The following is a 23,452-nucleotide window of genomic DNA, read 5'->3' as shown; positions in this document are numbered from 1 at the left end:
TAACTTACAACTCGGGTGACCACCGATTCATGTGGCAATATGTCACTTTTACTGTACATCTTTTACATCTGTATTTGATGAGTTGGGAGTGAGACCAGGTTGTGCATGCAGTGATCATGGACACGACTGGACAGAGCTTCACACGGTCTATCCTGCTCCAGTGTCAGCCTTGTGATAGCTGAGGATCTGTCAGAAACAATCAATGCTCCAAAAAAAGGTTTAGTGTTTCGCTTTGATTCATTTTTTACCCCCATTTTTTAATGTTTTGAGAGCTTCTTTCAGACCAATGCAATCTGCTGCATGCCGTCCGAATACTGTGCACCCTGGCTCAGAGGGATGTTTCATGAAGACGCTCAGAACTGATCAGAGCTTGAATTCATCAAAACGTCTGAAAGGAGGAAATCAATCCCAACTGGACAAAAGTTGTGGGAGTGACACATTCTTGTTTTAGGATGGAGAGTTAAAAAAGTTGATCGACTTTCCTAACTTGTGAAGTGACTCATACCTCAGCTGAAGTTACTCAGAGCTGCAGAGAAGTTTGAACCTGTCAGCAGCTGCTGGAGGAGCTCACACTGATGTTTTGGAAACACGTAAATACTTTAAACTTATTCAAAGATCTTTTGGACAAAAAGCAGAATAATATTATTAATTGATCCCAAAATTGGAGACACTTAGAGCTGCTTGGTAGCTGAATGGTCACAGCACATGCTGCTTAACTGCAAAGTCTTAGGTTCAATTCCATATTTCGACCTTTTATTGTACATGTTGTTGTCTTCTAAAAGAAGACAACCATCCTCATAAATCCATATAAGGGATTGTTATCGCTTAAAAACCTAAAACTATAATCCATTAAAAATGGTCAAATAAATGTATTACAATATATCAAATGATATTGTTTGGTTATCTCTTAAGGTTTAAAAAAAAAAAAAAAAAAAAAATGTGTTTTTTTCTGTCTCTTAACATGAGCCAATCCTATGTTTCCTATTAAGGGCTTTTAATAGATTATCTGCATTGTTTAAGGAGCAGCAGAAGGAAAAGACAAACTGTGCAGGATGGTGTCAAACCCATAACTTTCAGACTTTGAATCAGTCCGTCTACTTGCTGAGCTATAAAGTGACTCACTGAGAAGAATTTGACTTTGACGGTTTGTCAAGATGAACATGTTTGAGTGTGAACAAGTTTCAGTGTGAACGTGTTTGTAAACTTTGTTTCTCTGCAGGATGATGAAGATGAATTTTCTTCACTGGTTAAGGAAACCAACCGGCGACATCAGGAAGTGGGTTCGAAACCTGCCTGAGACACAGTAGCATCTATGATGAATGTGTGTGTCGTTAAATTTGTCTGCTCCAAAATCGACAACTAAAAAGCCGAGAATAGAAACACTGTTTGTAGCGACTTTGCATCAATTTAAACTTGCAAATGTCATCCAGGAGGAGCATATAGATCCAGATGGTCAATCCAGCCTAATTGACAGGCATTATTCATTTTTTGCTACAGTTACTTAAAGTTTATTTCACTGTATCAGGGGCCCAATCTCTTGCAACTGCCTGAGTAACAGGAAATGCCCTCATATCACCTGTCGATGCTGGTGTGTATACAGGAGCCTGAATGATTTGTTTATTTGAATGCCGTGAAACTAGTCTGTCCCTGTCTGCGTCCGTTTCTATGTAATACAAATAGAAATGGACCATGGAAAGCCAAGAGCACGCACTGTGCATGGCTTTCTTGGGAGAACATGAAGCCTCGCGGGCACCCAGTTCGTTGCTGTTCATTCTTGTGGCCGCTGGTGGCGCTGTGGGCCAGTATGCTGGAGAGTCAATCTGCCATCAGAACACGAAGAAGAGCCTGGGAGCAAGAAGCAATAAACAAACAAACCTAACAGCAAGCTAACGCATCTGATCACACAGGCAAAGTGTGTCCTTTGCGGTGGACACACAGATTGTTGGTTCATACTAACTGCGTATGATACAAAGAAGACGTAGTTAACTGCTCTTTGCTCGTACTAGCCAAACGTCAGCTAGCGGTAATCCTCCCTGTCTTTGTCGTTCTTGAGTGGGATGATAGGGTCATCGAAAAAGTAGCTCGATGCTGTAAGTAATAACAAATTTAACGTTGATCGTTTTTCCACAGTGGCATGTGAGAAACGCAGGTGAGACGACTGGGTTTAACGTCACATCATAATCTTCACGGTGCCGACATTCGCAGGAGACCAAGGTATGTCGCTAACAAAGTTACACACAATAACACTACCCCGATAACTTTTGTTGTGCTCTTTTGTATTTTGCGTGGGACGTTGGTTACAAGTAATAACGGTAATAACGGTAACTAACCTGAATGCCAATGACAGCCCAGCGCTTCAGAATAGTCACTATTAATAGCTGAATCGCCTGCCAGGAGTAGCGGTAACGTTAGCTCAGTGATGTTTCTCAGGACGTGTGAAGAAAACATTAGCTCGCTAATGCTACATAACTAGCATTGCAAGAAAAGCAACCGCAGCAGATTATTCCTCCACTAACGTCCCGTAGGCAGTTGCAACAACATTTGGTGTTGCGTTACTTACGAACAGTAGATTTCAGCGTGTTTTTAATGTTCGTAACGTTACAAACAAGAGGCAGGACTTTGGGTTGATTGCTGTCTAGTGCCACGAAGTAGCTCCATACAGGACAGGCCCTAGAACATGTCTATGATCTCTGTGTTAACACCTTGCCTACCAGGATTGCGTTTATTTTACCTGCTGAAAGTAGCAAGATCGGGGGTCAAACAGTGTATTGCACTCTATTGTGTTGGTCATCCTTTTATAGTTTTTTTCCAGATATAATTGTAAAAGCAAACAAAGAGATTCCCTATTTAGTTTTTTGAGCAATCTGCTTTGTTGACAATCTGTATCTGTGTCTCTTACGCGTTGCTACGTTATTGAGCAGAATCGTTTCTTAAGTGTTTTATTGATTCCAATAACAGGTTAACAACAAGGATCCAGATGCGTTGGTTGGTTCAAGACTTCATTTTAAGAGTAAACTCATATCAGTTTAGCACCAAGATAAACAAATGTTTAAACTTTTCCACTTGACCACAACCACTCGAGTGATTTGTTAGACCAACTGCAGATAAAAAAAATTAAAGGTATTGTTTTGCAGATGATTGATCAAACCTGTGCAGACTACAGTTAAAAGAGCTCGAGAGGACATTAGTATTCTCACAAAGTAACAGCATTGCAATTCACTTTTAAAAGTACGTGGCTTAGGTTTGCTCTGCTACTCCATGACAAGAGAGCGGGGAGCCAGTTTACGGTTCCCTTTTTAACATCACCATTGGCTTATTTCCAAAGGTTTACCACTTGAGTTGTCTATTTGCATTATCATGTTAATGCCAGGCTGTAACCAAACTGCTAGGTCAGCTTCAACCAGAAGCATTCCCCCCCTGGTTGTGACGGATTACTCACTCTAGATTGCGATGTGTTGCTGTTCTATCTTTGGCACAGTTTAGTGCAACTGTAAGCGACCGAGGATGGCTCACCATGGTGTGTGGTGTGCAGGAGCTCGACTGAGTGTCCTTGTCGTGGTTTTCTGCAGCGTACTGGTTCCCTCACCCTCACAGGCCTATATCTACGCTGTAAGTAATCTTCAAGCTTTAACTATCAATATGATTCCTTCGATTCCGCTGGAGTTTATGTGAGGTCTTATGTATTTCTTGGTATTTTTGCAGCATTATAGCAATATGACCTCCATGCTGTTTGAGGACCTGCCTGCCTTTTTTGGTTCCCCTCTTCCTAAGGATGGACTAATGGTGAGAGCAGAGTATTGGAGAAAGGGTGCATATATGAAAACACGGGCCATAGTCCTTAAAATTACTTCTTTTTTGTGTGTGTGTGTGTGTGTGTGTGTGTAAAAGGGAGTTTTGATGGTGTCCCGTCCACTGAATGGCTGTACAGCAATAGACCCTCCTCCTCCACTGCCACCGTCCTTTGATGCCAACACCACCAAATTCATCGCTTTCATCAGACGCTACGACTGCAATTTTGACATAAAGGTCAGTCGTGTTTGAGTGACATTTGAAGATGTTTTCGTGTCCGTGAAGCGAACTGCTCTCATGTGAGGAACTGATTTTCAGATCTTGCACGCACAGCGAGCTGGATACAATGCTGTGATCGTTCACAACATGTACTCGGACAGGCTGCTCAATATGAACTACAGCAATGGTACGTCTCTTTTTATAAATTGTACATATTTAAAACATCTTACATACTCACACTACATCTCACTGAAATGGCAACATTGTAAATATTTTTTCTTTATTTTCCAGAGACTATTGCAGAGGAGATTGCCATCCCGTCTGTATTCACCAGCTACTATGCCTCTCAAATTCTCAGGAATTTCATAATTCCAGAACAAGGGTAAGTAAAACCATTCCAACATTTTTTTTCTTTTCTTATTTATTTCTTCTTTATTTAGCATTAAATGTTTCGGACCAATGCATGATGTACTGACCTTTTCGGTGCTTGGTAATGTTGGTTTCTGCAGGGCCTACGTGATCCTCAAGCCGGAGTTTGCGTTTCCACTCTCGTACTACCTAATTCCCTTCACTGGAGTATTTAGCATGATCATGATTGTGATGGGTGTCGTCTTGGTAAGTATGCATATGATGTGACCACTTACTTACTTACTTACTATGACCAGTGGTGTCTTACAGGAACTCAAAAAAACAAACCCATCCGTGCACGTTGAGTATCAGTGTAATTCTCGCGTCATCAGCAACACTGTCTTTTTGTTTTGTTCAGATTATACGATGTGTGCAGTCCAGAAAAAGGATGAGGAAAAATCGTTTGTCCAAGGAACAACTGAAGCGGATTCCAATCCACAGGTTCTGTAAAGGTAAGAAGATGTTTTACGACTGTAACATCCCGGCTGAATAATGGAGTGGTCTCACCGACGTCACGATCTCCTTAGTTACGAGGTCGGTCGGCCATGTTGGAGTACATACAGAACCTACATGGCGGCGCGTAAACAAGGAAGTGCGGCGAAAATACCATACTTTGAATCACTGGATAGTGCATCAAAGGTTCGCTACCTGGCCAAATTGAAGGTTATTGGTAACTTGGATCCCTATACGATGAGTGCAGATGGTTTCAGTGCCGATCCTACTTATCTTCCATCGGTAAACTACGGCAACATCTACGCGTATCTCGTGAACACCCCCAGTCCTTACACAAAAGACGAGTTGGAGTGCTACAAAGGGCTCGACGCTTATAATCAGTTTGTCAGTGGATGGGTCCGAGACGTCAAAGCAACGGTCGTCGGGAATTCTCATCTCGTCATTGGGAGGGTAAATATATACAGATCTGGTCAAATATTTAGCAATATTCAATGTTTACTCAGCGCAAACAGACACGTGTGTTTGTTTACATTGTACATGCACGTCATTGTGTGCGTGTGTGTAGGAATTCACTTTCAACTAACTCCTAACTTCATCCCCCCCCACACATATATATATATACATACATATATATATGATCCGACGTTAAACTCATATCAAGCAATGCTGAGGCTGCATCTATGTGTTTCGCCTGTTGTACACGCTCGACACGTCTCTGGCACCGACTGCTGTCACGGGCCGATGAAGCTTCGGTAACCTTCTCATGTAAAAGTTTAATTTATATTTCCTTTATTAAATACTGTTCACAAACGAATTTGTAAATAAAATCACTGAGCACTTATAAAGTGATCCGCACATACTCTAGTGTACGCCAAATTCCATTCCTTTATATCTCGAGAGATGCGTGACAGCCATTTCTCGCGACGTCGCTTGGATAGCTCCTTCGTGTCATTTCCTTGATGTGTAATGACCGCTGGCAAACGAAAGAATGATTTCTTGTCTCTATCAGCTCTGCTGCCACAACCAAAGACATCACAAAAGTTCACCATCGATAGGTTATGCGACTCAGCCGTGCATGCCAGTGGCTTTGTGTGTACTCCAACATGGCCGACAGCTAAACTGTGACGTCACACGAGACCACTCCATGGTCTGTAGTCTTGAACTGATGGTCCATAAGTCTTTAATGAATCACACCTTGAACACACCTTGAACACACCGTAAGAACTTGTGCCTATATCGGCCAGGTGCTAAAATAATAAAACCGTATCCAGCTTCCTTGTTCAAACACTTTTCCCGTCCCTTTAGTGACTTTTCTAACGGCTTTCTAGCGGCGTCTTACTTCCGGTTTTTATACCTTCAGAATAAAAGCGCAACAGGAAATGCACCGACTGCAGTGACAAAACGTCCAAAATAAAAACATAAAAAAGGAACAATCTATTTAAATACACGACACATTCTCAGAGGTCCTTTACAACTACATTGTTTTTAGGAACATTAAGGCCCAACTGCTGTGATCAAAGTTTTGTTTGGGAATTTTATTTCTGTGATCTGTGGAGCTTTTTACTTGCAGAACAGGTTCTTGTGCCAAAATGTCACTCAAGATTCGAAATAGATAATGTGTCCCTTAAATTTCAATTATTAAAGTTGTTGACAATGTTTCTCCTCTATTGTAGGGGATGACTATGATGTGTGTGCAATCTGTCTGGATGATTATGAAGAAGGAGACAAGCTGCGAGTTTTACCTTGTTCACATGGTAAATATTCTATGTGGTCTTATCATGTTATTGTGTATATTACAGTGCAAAACACCTCGACTGATTCACAGAATGTGTACATCTGCCACACTTGCAGCTGCAAGCTTTTGTACTATTTGAACACAATGAATGTGCCCTTTCTTGCTGGTCAACACTTGTTCCGCTACCTAGTTTATCTTCAAAAGTACAATAGTGTACTCCCAAGTGATCAAAATGTTCATAAGGCATAAAAATGACCAATCTTCCTACTGCACTGCAGACCTTGTTGCTCACTGCCACTCTTTCTGCTTTGTCAGCCTACCACTGCAAGTGTGTGGACCCGTGGCTCACGCAGACCAAGAAGACCTGCCCTGTGTGCAAACAGCGCGTCACTCGGAACCCCACGGAGCACTCCGAGTCCGAGTCTGAGGGGGAAACCGGAGGACGTGGGGAGGAAGGAGGAGGGGAGGGCGGAGCAGACACGGAGCGCACTCCTCTGCTTCGACCCTCCAACCCAGGGTCTCCCTCGGGGACCCCAGGGGCCTATTCAGCCACCACTACTGCCCAGTGCCTCGCCTCTCCCGTACTCTGCGACTCACCCATCCTGGGTTATGACGGCTACCACTCCACCCCGGAGGGCACGGACTCAGAAAGTGATGACGCTGCTTTGGGAGAGTACAGGCTTCACACTGATGACGACGACACCGCTCAGCTCATTGGTAGGGATGGAGTGGAGGTCTGATGGCTGGAACATGGCTGCAGTGAGATTACTTAGTTTTACCTGAAGGGGGTCTTTGTGTCATCGGGCGTGCTGTCACACTGTGCGTTTAAATAGTTTGCAGATTTGTGGTTAGCTCGACATTTATTGTAACAGAATCTTTTACCCAGAAACCAGAGGAGGTCTGTTTGTTAGTGTCAAAGCACATGAAGCCCTTGCATTGGTGAGTCTTACCAAAACCCTCATCTATACACACACTCTCACTCCTGGACTCCTTTATCTGACTGTAGACCTTCTTTTTTTTTTAATGCATGTTTTAATCCGTAACTTGACCACGTGACCCAAACACTAGCGCTGCACAAAAAGAACGGGCCACTGGAATCTAATGTTTGGTATAATTAAGAGTGTGAGCTTCAGCCTGTGTTGCTAAACAGAATGAATACTGTGCTCACACTTGTGTACGGCTATGGTGAGGTTAGTGCAGTTTGAAGGTTCTCTGTTTTAATCCCAATAGTTTTATGTCTGACAGCCCTTTTTTCTTTTATCAGCTTTGCATCTTTTCCTAACAAGGATGTGCATGTGGAGGGCATGTTTGTCTTTATTTGATCTTTTAATGCCGGTAACTGTCTTTTGACATTTTTAAAGCTATATTGCAGTTCTCAAATTCCATCGTGACTAGTGCAATAATATAATATTGCAAAGATGTTATACATTTCTGCTGCTTTGTGAATTCTTATTGATGACTATGTGTGATCAGTTTAAGGAACATATGTTTTGCTTTTTCCAGTTTGTCAAGTTGAACAAACTCAGGTTTTTAGTAACAAATTGAAGGTCAGTCCGTATTGTAAATTCATAACAAAATGATAATTAATAGGGTTTGGTCTTTTAAATTGTCTTAGTCATTTGAACCAGTAAGATGTAGCTTGATTCATATTTAATGGCTGTTTTTCCATTTTTATATAGACAGAATCATAACGTTTTGAGTCCTGGGACCCTGCAAGTGTTTTTAGGAAAAATGAGCATTGCCTTACATTGGCCTTCTTGTACATGTGTATGTTGACTGTTTGGAAGTTGAAGGGAAAGATTTCACACTCCTTTTGTTTTCCTCTTGTCTTGCTAGAATGTAATGCTGCTGGTTAGAAAGCTTTGATTTTGTTCCCTTGTCAGTAAATGTGCTCCACTTTTCTTTTTGTAGCGACGAACAGGACCGCGGCGGCCTGTGTTTCCAGATGTTTAGTGCTGTTTAGTGATGTTTAGTAATACCGAGAGCCAGCTCAGACACGTTTGATTTGCACCTCAATATTTACATGCGCTCAGCAGCTGTCACACACGATATGTTTTGTTTCTCTATTTCATGAAATGACCAGGATGGTGTTCACACTGTTGAATTATATAAAGAGCCGTTAAAAAAAACAACAACGTTCAAGCCAAACTGTTTCGCTGCTCCAAATAAATGTTGATACCTTGATCCAACGTCGTAAATATACCGGGTTTTTGTTTTCACTGTTAATTACCGTACGGGGTGTGGACATTTTTAAGCACAGTACAAACTAACCCACACTCCCTATTCGCCTCGATGGGATGATACAGATGTGTTTCCTCTGTGTTCATTTGTCTTTGCTCCACCGCATCAGGGAAAATCTGAAATCGGTCATTTTCATTTAGGGTAACTGTCCACTATGATAAGAATTTGACATTTTTAATATACCACACACTATACCACATCGGACCAAACCTATCCGTCCAAACACCACGACTGCATATGATAACGGAGGAAACACTGCACACGATGCAACCTTCTGTTGATTGTTTCAATAAGCTGCATTTAGTGTTGGAGGGGAATCAGTAGGACTCTGAAGTCATAACATTCCAGCTTTATATTTTTCTGAGGATTGATTAAAAGACTAAACACTGTCAACATTTGATTGGGACTTGTTAGCAATACTGTTTAAAATAGAACAGTTTTTCCCTATTTATATTATTTGTACTGTGCGTTTCGTTTCTCTTTTTTTGCTCTATATGTCACAATTTTAGAGACAAATGAAAAAATACAATCCCCAAACTAATTCTTCTATTCTTCTTTTAGAATGGGCCGAGTGTATCACACACAAATACAAATTGTACAGTCGAGTATGATTTTCATGTATAAAGCAGGTTGGAGAATCATGTCTGAACACAGTCTGTGAAACTGCATTTAATGTGTGATTTGTGGAAGATTAAATGATATTGAAACGGGACTGTTGACACTTTTTTCTTTAGGTGAGCGAAGTAAAAAGTAGGACTTTCCTTCCAGTGTCCGACATGATCATTTAGGTTTATTATAAAGCACATTTTACTAAATGGGTATGTTGCGTGCACATCTTCTACCTTTCTTAAATATTTATAAATAGATATAATAGCTGAAATGAATAAAGTATAATTCCAATACATACTGTTCTGATTATAGAATGAAATACTCTCCATTAAGATGAATAAAGATTTACGGCTTTAGATGTAGTTTCAATATCTTCTTCACCCTCTGACCCCAGGGTGCTGAGCCATAAGTTGCAGGAGGTTTCATTAGTAATAACCAAAAGACTAAGCTTTTGTAAAAGCATGACTCACCTCATAAAATGTTGCAGGTCTTTGATTGTACTGGCATGTGCCTAATTAGCATTGAGCATGGACACCCTGCTGATTTTAGAGCCGTTCAGGTTCTTTTACTCTGATCAGTGAATACAGTTAACCCTATGATCTTAAATATGTCTTTGTTATTTCTAAATGAACCAATATGTTAATGCAGTGGGTGGTGAGTCATAGGCCACATGTCTTTGGGTTAATCAAATACATTCCACAGTCCATAGTCGCCTGTCTTTAGTTGTAGTGATTAAGACTTCCCACAGTTCATGAATTCAATCCTTTTAATCCCTCCTAACAAGCTTCATGTCTTTTCATTTTCACCACTTCATGTGCCTTTAATCACGTCACCTGCTGCTTTGAAGAAAAGACAATTCATGTGTGAGCTGAATAAACCTCTAGATACGGTATGTGTGAGTTGTGCATTGGCTGGATTATGGCCTATAGGCTAGTGTGTTTCTTTAAATTTGTTCCATGCAAGCTGAGAAATGAATATTGAGACACCAGACATGTGGACATGGATTGTGATCGACTGAAGCAAAAGAACCTATAAAGAGTTATTCTTCAGTTTGCTTTTGGCGTGTTGCGTTTTGGGTTTAAAGCATTAGAAATATTTGGACCTTCTCTCTTTGCACTGACAAATGCAGTCGTAAGTAAAGATGCCTGGATCCCTGCCGTCATGCTCCTCTGTGCTGACATCGTCTTTCTTGCTGTTCTTGACTGTATCTTCATTCGTGCTGCTTGATTCCAGAGAAGCTCCTCAAGACTACAACGAGGTAAGGTTCACACTTTTAGTTTGATCCATCCCTTTAATTTGCCTTTGCCACCTGACTCTCATCGTTGAAAATGCAATCATATGATTTATTAAACATACCATAACAACTGACATTACATTTTGACAAGGACTTCTTGTTTTGTAATCAGTTTGAAATGGTGAATCATTCATTTTTCTGACAAACGTGAGATATCATTTCATTAAAAGTTTTTTTAATGTCAAATGACAAAGCATATTGTCAGTACCAAGTTTAAATTGTCAAGTATTGCCCTTTGATATTCCTAAAATGTATCTTCAATAGAGCAAGTAATAATTGTTTTCATGTTCATAGGTTTTTTCGGATAGTTCTTCCCAACCACACCTTATCTCCAGTCCTTTGGAGGCCGGTGGGACATCCGGAGGAGACTTTGCATTTGGATCCAGGGATGGCCAAACATTCCCACAAGTGGAATCTACACGAATGTGGCCACGACAATTGTTGGAGTATATGACGCACCATTCAAAATTCAGAGGAAGGACAAAGAAAACCACGAAAAAAAGATGTGTTTAGCAGTTTATTAGATTATGAAAGTAAAATAAAATAGTATAAGAGTTGAATCTATTAAAATATTGTGTGAATACCAAATCCTTCACTCTTTTATTTATTTTACGCGTGTTCCACAATACCACTCATCTGCTGTTAATATTTAATCTGGAAGATAATAATGTTATGCACATAAAACAAGGGGTTGAAAATGACCTGAAGAGATTCTTCCAGAAGGTGATTCTAATATAAGATGTGGGAGACAGAGGGCTTCGGCAGTCTGAGTTTGATCAATTAAGTGTGAGTCTTCCAAAATTATACAATTCTCCTTCTGTTACTTTCCCTCCACTTTCGAGGCTCAGCAAACACGCATTGTGTGGAGAAATCGAAAGAGGGATTTTTTTTACTGAATAGTGTGATCTGTAAAATATTCATTTGATTGGACTAACTCCGACTGCTGAAGCCTCATATTGTCTTTGGATAAACTTTAGTATGCAGGAAGAATATTACAGCAACCAGTGATAACTATTTTAATGTACACATGTGATTATTATTTGAAGATAGCCTTGGAAAAATGTCAACCCATCTTTTAACCTAATGGAAAATGCTCAAATTCAAAGGTACGCTTTAAATATCTAATTCTGGCTCATGCTGTCGAGTAAAAATAATAATTGATTATTGTGACTCGTGTTTTCTTTTTTCAATTTCCATTTTCTCTTAATTTTCGCTTAAATGTCAGGGAAAATATATCCTTCTTGCTCATTGATTGGATTCATGAATTCATAGGCTACCGCAGGATCTTCGTCTGAAATGAGTTTTTTTTGTAAAACAACCCAGGGATGCAGCAGCCCTGCATCCCTGCCTCTAGACTCCTGAATCAGTTGTCTGATTAATTACCAGTTGCCTGCCCAACAGTCTTCCTTTGCTTCCCGCCTCAGTTCACAGTGACCTGTTAGAAGTCTCACACACATCTGCTCCTTCTATTTTCTTGGGTATCCCCCGTGCAGCTATCACCCATAACCCTGGCCGCTGCGCACCCTCTGCTGATCAGATATCCCCAAAGTGAACAGTGAAATGACGGAGACGGCGCACGGATGGCGAGGAAAACACATCTTTGGCATTCTTATCGGAGAGGGGTTGTGCACGAGATCAGGCTGCAAACCTCGGGTACTTCTTCTAAATGATCCATTTTTATCTATCCATCAACCCCGCACACTCTGTGCTCAAGTTGTTGTCTCCATAAAGTGAACCTTTTCTTCATCTGTGACTTAAAATAATACAATGTTTCATGAGTGCACATATACTTAATATTGTTGATTGGTTCATATATTTGAACAGAGTGAATATCTTATTATTGATATGAATACATACATCTTATGCACACATCTGTGATTTACATTATAATACAATTATTAGCTTCAACATATTAAACACCACTGAGTCAGATATTAGAAACACAACATTGTCCACAAAAAAAATTAAATAATTACATTTCATGAAATGGTGCAGCCATTAAAAAAACGCTTATTGGGTTAAAAATGTCAGTGTAAACATATTAATTCCCAGAGGAAACAGTGAATTATTATGTGATACTTGCAGACAGTGTGGAATAACGTTACTTTAAGGGGGAAGTTAATAACGTTCTGATCCACACTTCATACCAGTTGGTGGCGCTAATGCGCAATTTTGTTGTTTGATTTCCGCCGCTTACGCATGTAGAAGAAGACAAGGAACGAGAAAAGGAGGGGAAGAACACGCACATCACCCCAGAAAATAATAATCTTAAGGTATCGATGTGCTCGTTTGTACTGTGTAAAGGGTGGTTAAACTAACAGAAGAGTTACCGTTCTCTTCTTTAGAAAACGAATAAACGAAGAGTCTCTTGCATAAAACGGACGAGGATGTTTATTTTCTAGCTAGCTAACGTAGCCTGTTAGCTAACGTTAGCTAACCCGCACTACAACAACTTCTCCCTTTGTTTCGACGTGGGACTCCACACCTTTATCCACACATGTGTAGCAGCTTTTTATCTCACAGTTGTTGGTAATTTGGATGTCAAACTCCATCAGTAAATGTTGTTGTGTAAGACACAGACTTAAAACGTTAGCCGTGTGGGCCTTAATGTCTTCACCTTCTAGCTTTTGTTTCTCCCAATTAAAAATCAATTCCTCCACAGCCGTGTAGCTACATGATCAGATCAGAGAATGGTCGCATGTTTATTGTGTCTGTGTAAGTTAACGTTAGCTTTTGCGACTAAGCTCACAGTCATGTTAACAACAATCCTACCAGACCAAATCGTGACTTAAATTAACTTTCCCCCCCTCTCTTCGCGGAGATGGGAGACAGTGACGATGAGTACGATCGCAGGAGACGGGACAAATTCAGACGGGAGAGAAGTGACTATGACCGTTCAAGAGAGAGAGAAGACAGACGCAGAGATGACTGGAACGACAGGTAAGATGGAGAGATGCGGGGATTCAGCTAAAGCCCATGTAGACATCTCAACTCCAACTAATTTCAAAATGCAACTAAATGGTGGCTGTCTGGTGCCCTCTCACACTGAGAATATTTGTTTGAATGTTTCTGTCCTGTTTCCTGAAATGAATCTTCCAGAGAGTGGGATAGGGGCAGGGAACGACGCAGCCGCGGAGAGTACCGGGATTATGACAGGGGGCGCCGGGAGAGATTCACCCCACCCAGACATGACATGAGTCCCCAGCAGAAACGCATGAGAAGAGACTGGTGAGATTACCTGCAACACAAATATTAACAGTCTTTGCAACTGTTACCTGCTGTTCTTACGGTCTTTTATCTATCCCCGGCAGGGACGATCATGGCGGAGAACCTTACCGTGGGGGGTACGATTTGGGTTATGGTGGTGGTGGTGGAGGCGGAGGAGGAGGAGGAGGAGGTGGAGGGGGGGGAGGAGGGGGAGGAGGAGGAGGGCCCAGCTATGGCCCGCCACAGCACTGGGGTCATCCTGACCTGCACCTCATGCAGCCTCATCATGGCATCCCTATACAGGCGAGGTGAGTAATGGAACCAGGGGTTGAGTGAGTTAAATGTTGTTTTACACGTATTTAGGGGTTCAATATTAAACTTTTCGATAACTCCTGCAACCTGTTATGTATGTCCGTTCGTGAATGTTAATGACATTTTAACAAAACACAACAGCCTGAAGAAAACGGAGATTTGACAGTAAGTCAAACCTCAAACAGTTTGAAGTACAGAAGTTAGAATGAAAGACGAGAGAAAATACATTCAGCAAAATGCCGATATGTTTTTTGTTCTCTCATCACACAAGTTAATGCATAGAATATGAAAAGCTACTACTTCTGTTTGCCCGCTCAAAACTCCATCCGACTTGTGTCTCTTTTCCATCAGGCTCGGTAACATCCATGACATGGATTTGGGTCCGCCCCCTCCCTTAATGAAGAGCTTTAAAGAGTTCCTGTTGTCCTTGGATGATTCAGTGGAGGAGACTGAGGCGGTCAAACGCTACAATGAGTACAAGATCGACTTCCGCCGGCAGCAGATGCAGGACTTCTTTTTGGCTCATAAAGATGAAGAGTGGTACGAAATCAGTTGCCTTTACTAATAATGAATATTAGTAGCTTTAAATGTAGCCGCGTTATTGTCATTCTTATCAAGGAAGTATACTGTAGTCATTCTCTGATTGTCGTCATCAAAGTTTACATCATTATTGCATTAGATATAATTGTTTTTCTGATAACAATCTAATAGTATGGGCCTGGTCCAAGGGTTGGTGTATCATCGGGGAATTGAGGTACTTATATTTATTTGGTGCCGCATAAGTCGAATAGTTGCTGTAACAAGAGAACATTACCCCCCCACTCAACCCTTTTTGGCATGTTTCAGTTGCCCAGGCACAGTTCCACCCATGTAGTTGGACCAGGCTAACACTAGATTGTTACCAATCACATTTGTCACACGTGCAGTTTATAGAAGAAGAAAATCGACCCAAATGCAACCTTCGTGCACATATAATTGTTTAGTTTGATTATAAATGCTTTGTAAGAGGTTGAACAGAGGGTTTCATGGGTGTTTCGAGAACCTTTGTTTGACAAAATTAAGTCCTACATAAAGTATATCTACGGCAGTGTAACAACCCTGCTATTCACAGTCCTGTGAACGTTTTTTGTTCAGTTACATGTAGCTTTGACCTAAAAGTCATCCTCATTGTTTGGGTGGATTTTCTTTTTCCTAATTCGTGTTTTAACTAAGCTTTCCCAGATACACAGTTTTAAAATTGCCTGTTAATGCTTATTACACTTATTTCACAGGTATCATGCAAAAATATTCTGTTTTGCCATAACCCATTTTTCTTCCCCTCCCACTACTACGTAGACGACGGTTTTTCGAAGATGAGAAAAAGTGCAACTCATCCGCAAGAATCGGTGTTAGACAGCGAGGGCAGGCACTGCGCACAATGCAGTTGCTCTTAGACACACAGTACCAGGCATTTCAGACAGTCAAGTAGTCTTTCGCGCACGGAGATTTTTTTTTTTTTTTCTTTTATGCTTTTTTTCCACGCTTTCTTTTTCTGTTCGGATCAAATCGAATCCCAAAACCAAATTTGTGTGCATACAGACACACCATTTGGGTGAAGTGGAGCGCATTTTCACAGAAGAGACCCCCCCTCTCAGTATTTATTTGTTAATAAACTGGCAGAGCAAAAGGTAACTGTAGTCCACTCAATGATCAACATTTTTGATGTGAAATGCTGAATGTGAATGCTTCATTTCATAATCTCTCTGTTGTGTTTTTCCCTTATTTTTTTGGTGAGTTAATCTAGTCAAATGTACAATAATTAGCTATAATAATCACGCATACACTGAATGACCTAACACAAGGACTAGGCAATACAGAAATCATAATCTTAATTGTGATCTGTGTAGATATTTAAATTCCCAACAAACAAAATTATAAATGCTTTTTTTTCTTGAACATCTGGTAAAAAAACGAAATTATAATGTGCATATAAATCATATTTCTGGAATCTTGTGACACAGTTGCAATATAGATGTATAATATGCATTTTTGTTCTCTAACTTTTGCACCTCGTTCATCCCAACCCCCGTCATCCCCTCCCAACTTTTTTGTGGACCCCGACTCTGGACACAGGTTCAGGTCCAAGTATCACCCCGACGAGGCCAGCCGGCTGAAGGCAGAGGCCCAGAGTGCCCTGCACAACCGCCTCAATGTCTTCACGTTCCTGATGGAGAACAGCTGGTTTGATAATGTCTCCCTGGACATTGAACAGACCCCGGTCATCATCAAGGTTCTGGATGCAGGTGAGACTGTAATAACTGACTAATCCCTCATGAAAAGCCCCCCCTCCCCGTCATCAGTTTTAACATGAGCCTTATACCCTCTTGCTTGCCTTCAGCTATGATAAAGATGGAGGGAGGTACGGATCATGATCTTCGCATCTTGGACCTGCCATCTGAAGAGGAGGAAGAAAGGGAGAAGTCGGCGTCTGTTTCGGGGGCAGGCGCCGAACCTCCCAAGAGAGAAGACCTCAAATCCTTGGACAGCGATCGCAAGCCTTCAGTAGAGAAAGAGAAACATGAGAAGGTATGTTCTGTTCTCTGTGAGTCTCCGCCAGGCGGTCGAGGTTTCTGTGTTGATGACGGTGAACTGTGCCACAGGAGGAGAGCGACGCGGCCGGCACAGAAAGAGCTGCTGCAGCAGAAGGGGAGGGTGTGAAAGAGGAGGCAGAGAAAGAAGCCGCCAAAGAAGAGCTGCCTGAACCCAAGAAAGTGAGTGTTGCTTCCATTCTTAAAATGATTTGCGAACCAGAGAAAGAAGCTAACCAAACAGCCCACGATCGTTCTCTTATTCATTCATCAGCCGAGAAGAAAGAGAAAGCGCAGCGGAGACAGCGATGATGAAGCCAGTGCCTCGGAGAGCGACTCCGACTCGGATTCAGACTCAAATTCCAACTGCTCTGATAAACCCGTGAAGAAGGAAGAGGTGGAAGACAAGGATGACGAAGAGGAAGAGGAGGGTGAAGGTGAGGAGTCAAATTCACAGTGTCTGATTTTTCTCCCCAGGTAGACTGTACAGTGTCTATGTTCCCAGTATTTGCAATTCATTTTTTCTTTTTTTCTCCTACCGATCTGCTCTCTCCCATCTGGTGCTGAAGAGGAGAAACCAAAGGAGAATGCTGAAGCAGACAACAAAGAAGAAAAGAAACCCAAAGATGACTCTCCCAGGCCGCGGCCTCTCCACAGGACCTGCTCTCTGTTCATGAGGAGCATCGCTCCCACTATTTCAAAGGCGGAGATTATTGCTGTGAGTTGATGGCAGATGGTTGGTTTTAATGGACCGGGACGTGTCGAATCACTGAGGGCGCTCAATAATTTGTGTCTTTGTTTGAACTCGATATGCTTTTATGTTTTGTTTTTTCCCTCTCTCAGCTTTGCCGGCGTTACCCTGGCTTTCTGCGTGTGTGCTTGTCTGACCCCCATCCAGAGCGCAGGTCGGTTAAAAAAACAACATTCTTTTAACTTGTTGATCTGACAATGACGTTTGTCAGATTCATTTTTAGTGTGAAGCAAGGGACCGTACCACGATTGCGCAATAATGGTGGAATGAACCTTGTGCCGTTGCAGGTTTTTCAGACGCTGCTGGGTGACGTTTGACCGCAGCGTCAACATCAAAGAGGTTTGCTGGAACCTCCAGAACATTCGAGTAAGTGTGCCGGGCTCAGATATTGACACTACGGTCTTCAAGAGATGGTAAAATGCAGCATAGTGTGTGTTGCAGAGAGTGTCAAATAACTTGCAGCAGGTTTTGTGTTTTCTAAACTCATCTCAAAATGTTGGAGTTAATGTAGCCTTGCATAGTCCTTTGCACCTGTTTGTATTACTAATCTCCTAAATAGCAGTTGCGGCTGTTAAACCTCTGTTTTGCTCTCTTACCTTTTAACAGTTGCGTGACTGTGAACTGGCACCAGGGGTGAACAGGGACCTGGCTCGGAGGGTGCGTAATATCAACGGCATCTCTCAGCACAAGCAGGTGCTCCGCAACGACATCAAGCTGGCTGCCAAACTCATTCACGCCTTGGACGAGAAAGGAGACCTGTGGAGCATCAAGTCCCAGGCGGAGAGGCGCAGGGAGCGCGCAGAGGTACGCCGCTGGTCGGCAATTACAATCTGAATCGATCGGTTCGCGAATGATCCTGCTGTAACTGAATCGTACGCGTATGTGTGCTGAAACAGCTGCCGGCTCAGAACCCCATCTTGAAGAACATCACAGATTACCTGATAGAAGAGGTGAGCGCTGAGGAGGAGGAGCTCCTGGGATCAGGGAGCGGGATGGGTTCTGAGGAGAGCACCAAGGAAGGCAACCCAGCGGAGACGACAGTGGAGAGGGATGACAAGCTAGCCAAGGTTTGACTCTCGCAGTTATGAGTTAGTATGTCTGTCATTCAGATGGCTGGCTGATTACGGAATAAGATCTATAATTTTATGTTTCTCCGGCATCTGCTTTGTTCCAGGTTTTGGATCGTCTGATCTTGTACCTGCGTGTCGTGCATTCAATCGACTACTACAACACCTGTGAATACCCCAGTGAGGATGAAATGCCCAACCGCTGTGGCATGATCCATGTACGTGGACCCATTCCTCCGAACCGCATCGCACATGGAGAAGGTCAGCAGGTTATTATACGAAGAATGTGTGTTCCTTTGGAGTTGAAATGCATATTTGTTTACTGTACTTTTGTTTTTCTACAGTGCAACAATGGCAGAAGATGATGGAGGAGAAGCTGAGTCCTTTGTTCAATTTAAAAGAAATCCTGTCTGAGGACGAGGCAGGGAAGATGGGCCGCAAGGACCCCGAGGAGGAGGTTGAGAAGTTTGTGAACGCCAACACGCAAGAGCTGGGGAAGGACAAATGGCTCTGCCCACTAAGTGGCAAGAAATTTAAGGTGAGTGCTTGTTAAACAACATGTTGAGGTTTTATTATCTGATTTTGACAAAATCTCTTCAAAGGTTTGACATGTTTTAATTGATATACTGCATTGTTTCGCTGCTTCATTGTTAATGTGTATTTTTTTTTTTTTTTTGCATTTCAAATGAATTTCAAGGGCCCCGAGTTCGTACGAAAGCACATCCTGAACAAACATGGGGACAAAATTGACGAAGTGAAAAAGGAAGTGGTGTTCTTCAATAATTTCCTGATGGACGCCAAGAGACCGTCGCTGCCTGAGATGAAACTTCCTCCTCTTCCAGGCCCAGGTCAGGAACAACTCACACACGCCGAATAAAGATTTTAGGACTTCAACAAAGACTGAATAAATGAATCGATTCACTGCGGTGCACCGGAGCTTAAATAATCAATCACGTTGTGTCCACAATAATATGAACTCTTTTTTTCTCTGGTTTTGTCTCCAGGTTTGCTTTCTCCCAGCATGCCATTTCCTCCTCAAGGTCCTCAGGGTCCAATGGGCTTTGGACAGCCTCGTCCACCACTGATGGGCTACGGTGGTATGTTCTCTGTCTGTTCTTTTTTTACTGCAGTGGAGATGTTTGTCAATCAGACAAATGAAAGTCCTCCTTTCCAACAGGCGGACCTCCTTACCCTCCCAACCAATATGGAGGAGGCAGAGGCAACTATGACAACTTCCGCGGACAAGGTGGCTACCTGGGGAAGCCACGCAACCTCAGGTGAGACCACTGTACGTGTGATCTTTATTTTGCTATGAGCTGTCTCTATATTTTGCGTTTGGAGAATATTGAACCTCTTTTTTTTTTTATGATCATTTCTTGTCTTTTTCCCTCGGGTCTTTGTTTGTCTCTTGCACCCTCAACCACCTCAGAATGTCCCGCGGTGATCCCCGCAACATCGTTGAGTACCGTGACCTGGATGCTCCAGATGACATGGACTTCTTTTAGAAGGTTCACTTGGTCCTTTCCGTCGTCTCTCTCTTCCAGTGTTGTGTTCTGTTTGTTCTTTTTTTGTAGTGGTTAGAATTTTTCTTTTCTTAAATATTTTATTTTGTGATAACTGTGCAACCAGAGAACAAACGTCCGCTGTAAATTGTTTCCTCAATAAAGTTGTGATCAAACTACATTAATATGCATTTAATGATACATCAAATAAAATTGTGTGATTGGAGCAACAAAATGACCCAGAAATGCAGCGAGTCCGACTTTAAAGGACAAGATAGTGATGCCATTTGTCAGGAAGTGTTTGGCATTTAAGAACTTCAGATCAAGGTTAACGTTGAACACAATGGTAACAGAGGCGCTGATAACGTTTTGTACAATGAAAGAAAACGCATTCATTTTTTTTATTTCAAGGGAGTTTATATCTGACAATGTGCTTTTTTGCTCATGATTTTCTTTGTGGCTCATGTCTCCAGAACCCAGATGTAAAATGTCGCCCTCTACTGGGTGAACCATTGACATACACTGGCCATCTCGTTTTAAACAGCTGCCAACTACAAAATACCTGCAGAAGCCTTGCAGTGGTACAATATTCAATATTCCTTTAAGCAAGAAGAAAAATAGCGCCATGTATGATTAATCCAATTACAAATGAAATGGGAAAGTTGTCATTCTGAAGTTGGTTCTGTCATACTATCTCGTCTCACTTTTGTTAGGATCTCATCAACACAATTTAATAATGAACCGGCGGGGTTACTTGGAGCAAACATGCTAATACAATTCAACACAAGCAAGGATTTTTTATTTCACGCATGTCTTTTCATCGCACGTTGTCAGCGATTGTCAAATCACATTAGAAATGCACGACACTTTTAAATACGTTGTGAACTTCATGACAGGACAGCGTAACAAGACATTGTTTCAGTGCTTTGTGAACTCACAATCCCACACACTGGGAGTCTTGATTATTAAAGGCACATGTTCATGTTAAATATTTTCAAATACAGTAGAGTATGAACAAAGAAAGTTGCAGGATCCATCTATTGAAGATCAAGTTCATCATTAAAGACAGCTTCACAGTTCATTTGGAAGGGAAATGTCTAAATGATCTGGAGCTTGTGACTTTCAGCAAGTCCGCAGCTGACTTTGTGTTCATGGAATAACTTGGACAGGCACTCCATGTAAAGCCCGTGATAGTGGTCGACCTCCTCCTCAGTGGGCGTGAGGCGCCATGGCACTGAGATTGGACTTCCCACTGAAAGAAGCGCAGCGTTAGAATACAACGGGCAGAGCACAGGAAGCTGGGCTCACCTGCAGTATGAAGAAACACTCACCAACGGTGGTGATTGGAGTCCTGTAGGGCAGGAACGCAAAGCGCTCGCCAACGAACAGACACGGGGCGAAACCCATCATCTTTTTAAACAGGTCCTGTAACCTCCGACCTAGACTGCCTTCTGAGAAAACCACCTGCCAGAAGAGATCATTCTCCCCAAATGAGTAAACGGGCACCAGATCAGCCCTGTGGAACATCATCAGAGGTTATATCGGCGTGTCCGGTGAGTATATCGACATCCACTTAAAGCTCTTACTGTGCTCTCACCCAAACTCAAGAGCCACCCTGACGAATCCCTTTCTCTGCCTCATTACCACCGTGTTGACTCCAGGAGAGGACGCCAGAGACTCGGCAGCGCCCCCTATCACAATCACCAATGCATTTCCCTTGCCTCTCTTTGAGAGGACGTGGCCAAGGCTTGGTTTGCTGACTGGACAAAGGCCTGATCAGACAAAGTAAGACGGTAACAATCACATGTAGATGTTGTTTTGTCTTCCATTTGCAGTCTCAATTGTATTTCACAAAGGTTTGAAATGGCTGGTGTCAATAGTTCCGTTCGTTAGTTGAACATTGGTATAAATACCTGTAAACATGGCGTACTCCCGAAAGAGTGGTACCCTGAAAAGTCCTGCCAGTATCGCCAGGGTGGCTCGCACCCCAGGAAACACCTCGGTGAAGCCACAGCTTTCTGTGCCGAAGCAGGAAAAGGCCCCAAGACTCATGATACCATGCGGATGATAACCTAAGACGTAGTTTTTCTTTGGATTCAGCTCGGCCGTCTTCACCAGCTGAACAAGGAAAATGAATTAACAGAGTTAACAGACCTATTTCCACTGAATGTTAAGTCGTTATTGCAAGATTTAAAAAATTACAAAACACATGCTCATTACAAAGGTGCCATGTATGTGATTCTGCCTTGATAACGAATTGCAGCAGGTAATTGCAAGAGTTGTTTTCGAGACAGTCATGCTGCTGGCCAGCCACATTGAATCACTGTCCCGTGGTGTTCCAACCAAATTTAATCAAATCAGATGATGAGAACACCAAATGCGTTGGATACAAAGGGATACTTACTTTGATTGGGAAGAAATCTCTGAGGTGCTCCCAGACCCTCCACTTCCTCACAAATGTGTTTTTCCTGCCCCCTGATGGAGACATTAGAAATGTCATACGACACACTAACTGTTCACAGAGGGCCTTATATTCTTATTGTCGTAGGATACTGTTTTTACTGAGTATACAAAAAAAATATCAACATAGGCTGTGACTCCAGCCTACACTACAAAATGTCAAACTGAAAACAGTGTATACACTACGCAACACACAAAGGAAATGGAGGAACAACTGAAAAAAATGCATCATGGGAAAATAGTTCATGTATGGGATTCTTCCATTTTTTTGTGGGTGCTTGAGTGACGTATTTTCTTTTACCTCTTTCAGGGGTTTGCCAGTCCACCACCATCCATATGAAGTACAGAGTGGGGAGCGGCCACAGTGAGGTAAACATAAGGCACACCATCAAGATAATACAGGCCACTGCTGTAGTGTGTTGTGCCGTGTTGGACAGTACCAGAGTCCATGTGTGGCACAAGAGACGTCTTAGATTAGCGCAGGTACAAATGAATACATTGTTGTTTTACAGATTCAGTTGTGAATTAATAGGTGAGCTAATGTAACTAGCAAAAATTATCATTTGACATACTTTCTCGTGTCGTGTTTTACAAACTCAGAAACAGTAAGTGTCGTTGGAGCTTACCTAAGGTGACAAAGGATATCACCCATTGCAGAGTACTCACTGCCTCCAAGAATTCCTTCCACTGAGTTTTCTCTTTCGTCATTCCTGCAACCTGGAGCCAATCAATAACATTGAAACTGCTTTCATTCAATACATCATATACTTTATGCCTGTGGAAATTGAAGAAGTTGCTTTTTCCAAGATAATAATGACGGAAGTCCACCTTGTTGTAG

At 42.1% G+C, this 23,452-nt stretch overlaps 3 protein-coding genes across 5 annotated transcripts; 2 read left to right on the top strand and 1 right to left on the bottom strand.

The window, feature by feature from the left end:
- Positions 1 to 1,885: 1,885 nt before the first annotated feature.
- Positions 1,886 to 9,546, top strand: rnf167 (ring finger protein 167). 2 transcript variants are annotated; one of them, XM_079283794.1, is made up of 11 exons: positions 1,886 to 2,023; positions 2,131 to 2,214; positions 3,479 to 3,609; positions 3,703 to 3,783; positions 3,889 to 4,026; positions 4,108 to 4,195; positions 4,300 to 4,390; positions 4,518 to 4,623; positions 4,775 to 4,868; positions 6,543 to 6,623; positions 6,920 to 9,546. In XM_079283794.1, exons 3-11 carry the CDS (start codon positions 3,505 to 3,507, stop codon positions 7,342 to 7,344), a joined length of 1,209 nt encoding a protein of 402 aa, XP_079139920.1. In that variant the 5' UTR covers positions 1,886 to 2,023; positions 2,131 to 2,214; positions 3,479 to 3,504; the 3' UTR covers positions 7,345 to 9,546. The 2 variants fall into 2 exon arrangements, with proteins under 2 accessions (XP_079139920.1, XP_079139919.1); XM_079283793.1 differs by having other exon boundaries at positions 1,886 to 2,214.
- A 3,420-nt stretch (positions 9,547 to 12,966) lies between these two features.
- srrt (serrate RNA effector molecule homolog (Arabidopsis)) lies at positions 12,967 to 20,333 on the top strand. 2 transcript variants are annotated; one of them, XM_079284102.1, is made up of 20 exons: positions 12,967 to 13,021; positions 13,570 to 13,688; positions 13,848 to 13,976; positions 14,060 to 14,263; positions 14,619 to 14,807; positions 16,380 to 16,549; positions 16,645 to 16,832; positions 16,907 to 17,017; positions 17,109 to 17,271; positions 17,404 to 17,552; positions 17,678 to 17,739; positions 17,873 to 17,951; positions 18,192 to 18,389; positions 18,482 to 18,652; positions 18,760 to 18,913; positions 18,997 to 19,190; positions 19,350 to 19,500; positions 19,657 to 19,749; positions 19,830 to 19,929; positions 20,082 to 20,333. In XM_079284102.1, the coding sequence occupies exons 2-20, from the start codon at positions 13,570 to 13,572 to the stop codon at positions 20,155 to 20,157; spliced, it is 2,700 nt and encodes an 899-aa protein (XP_079140228.1). In that variant the 5' UTR covers positions 12,967 to 13,021; the 3' UTR covers positions 20,158 to 20,333. The 2 variants fall into 2 exon arrangements, with proteins under 2 accessions (XP_079140228.1, XP_079140229.1); XM_079284103.1 differs by having other exon boundaries at positions 19,830 to 19,940.
- Positions 20,334 to 21,251: 918 nt separating this feature from the next.
- mogat3b (monoacylglycerol O-acyltransferase 3b) lies at positions 21,252 to 23,322 on the bottom strand (the record flags this gene model as incomplete). Its single annotated transcript, XM_079284084.1, has 7 exons — positions 21,252 to 21,406; positions 21,486 to 21,670; positions 21,752 to 21,926; positions 22,068 to 22,272; positions 22,559 to 22,629; positions 22,916 to 23,023; positions 23,241 to 23,322. 7 exons carry the CDS (start codon positions 23,320 to 23,322, stop codon positions 21,252 to 21,254), a joined length of 981 nt encoding a protein of 326 aa, XP_079140210.1.
- Between the last annotated feature and the right edge of the window lie 130 nt (positions 23,323 to 23,452).

This window comes from Melanostigma gelatinosum (genome assembly GCF_949748355.1).
Source record: "Melanostigma gelatinosum genome assembly, chromosome: 14".
In the NCBI taxonomy this organism is placed as follows: Eukaryota; Metazoa; Chordata; class Actinopteri; order Perciformes; family Zoarcidae; genus Melanostigma; species Melanostigma gelatinosum.
This window is presented reverse-complemented; position numbering and strand designations above follow the sequence as displayed.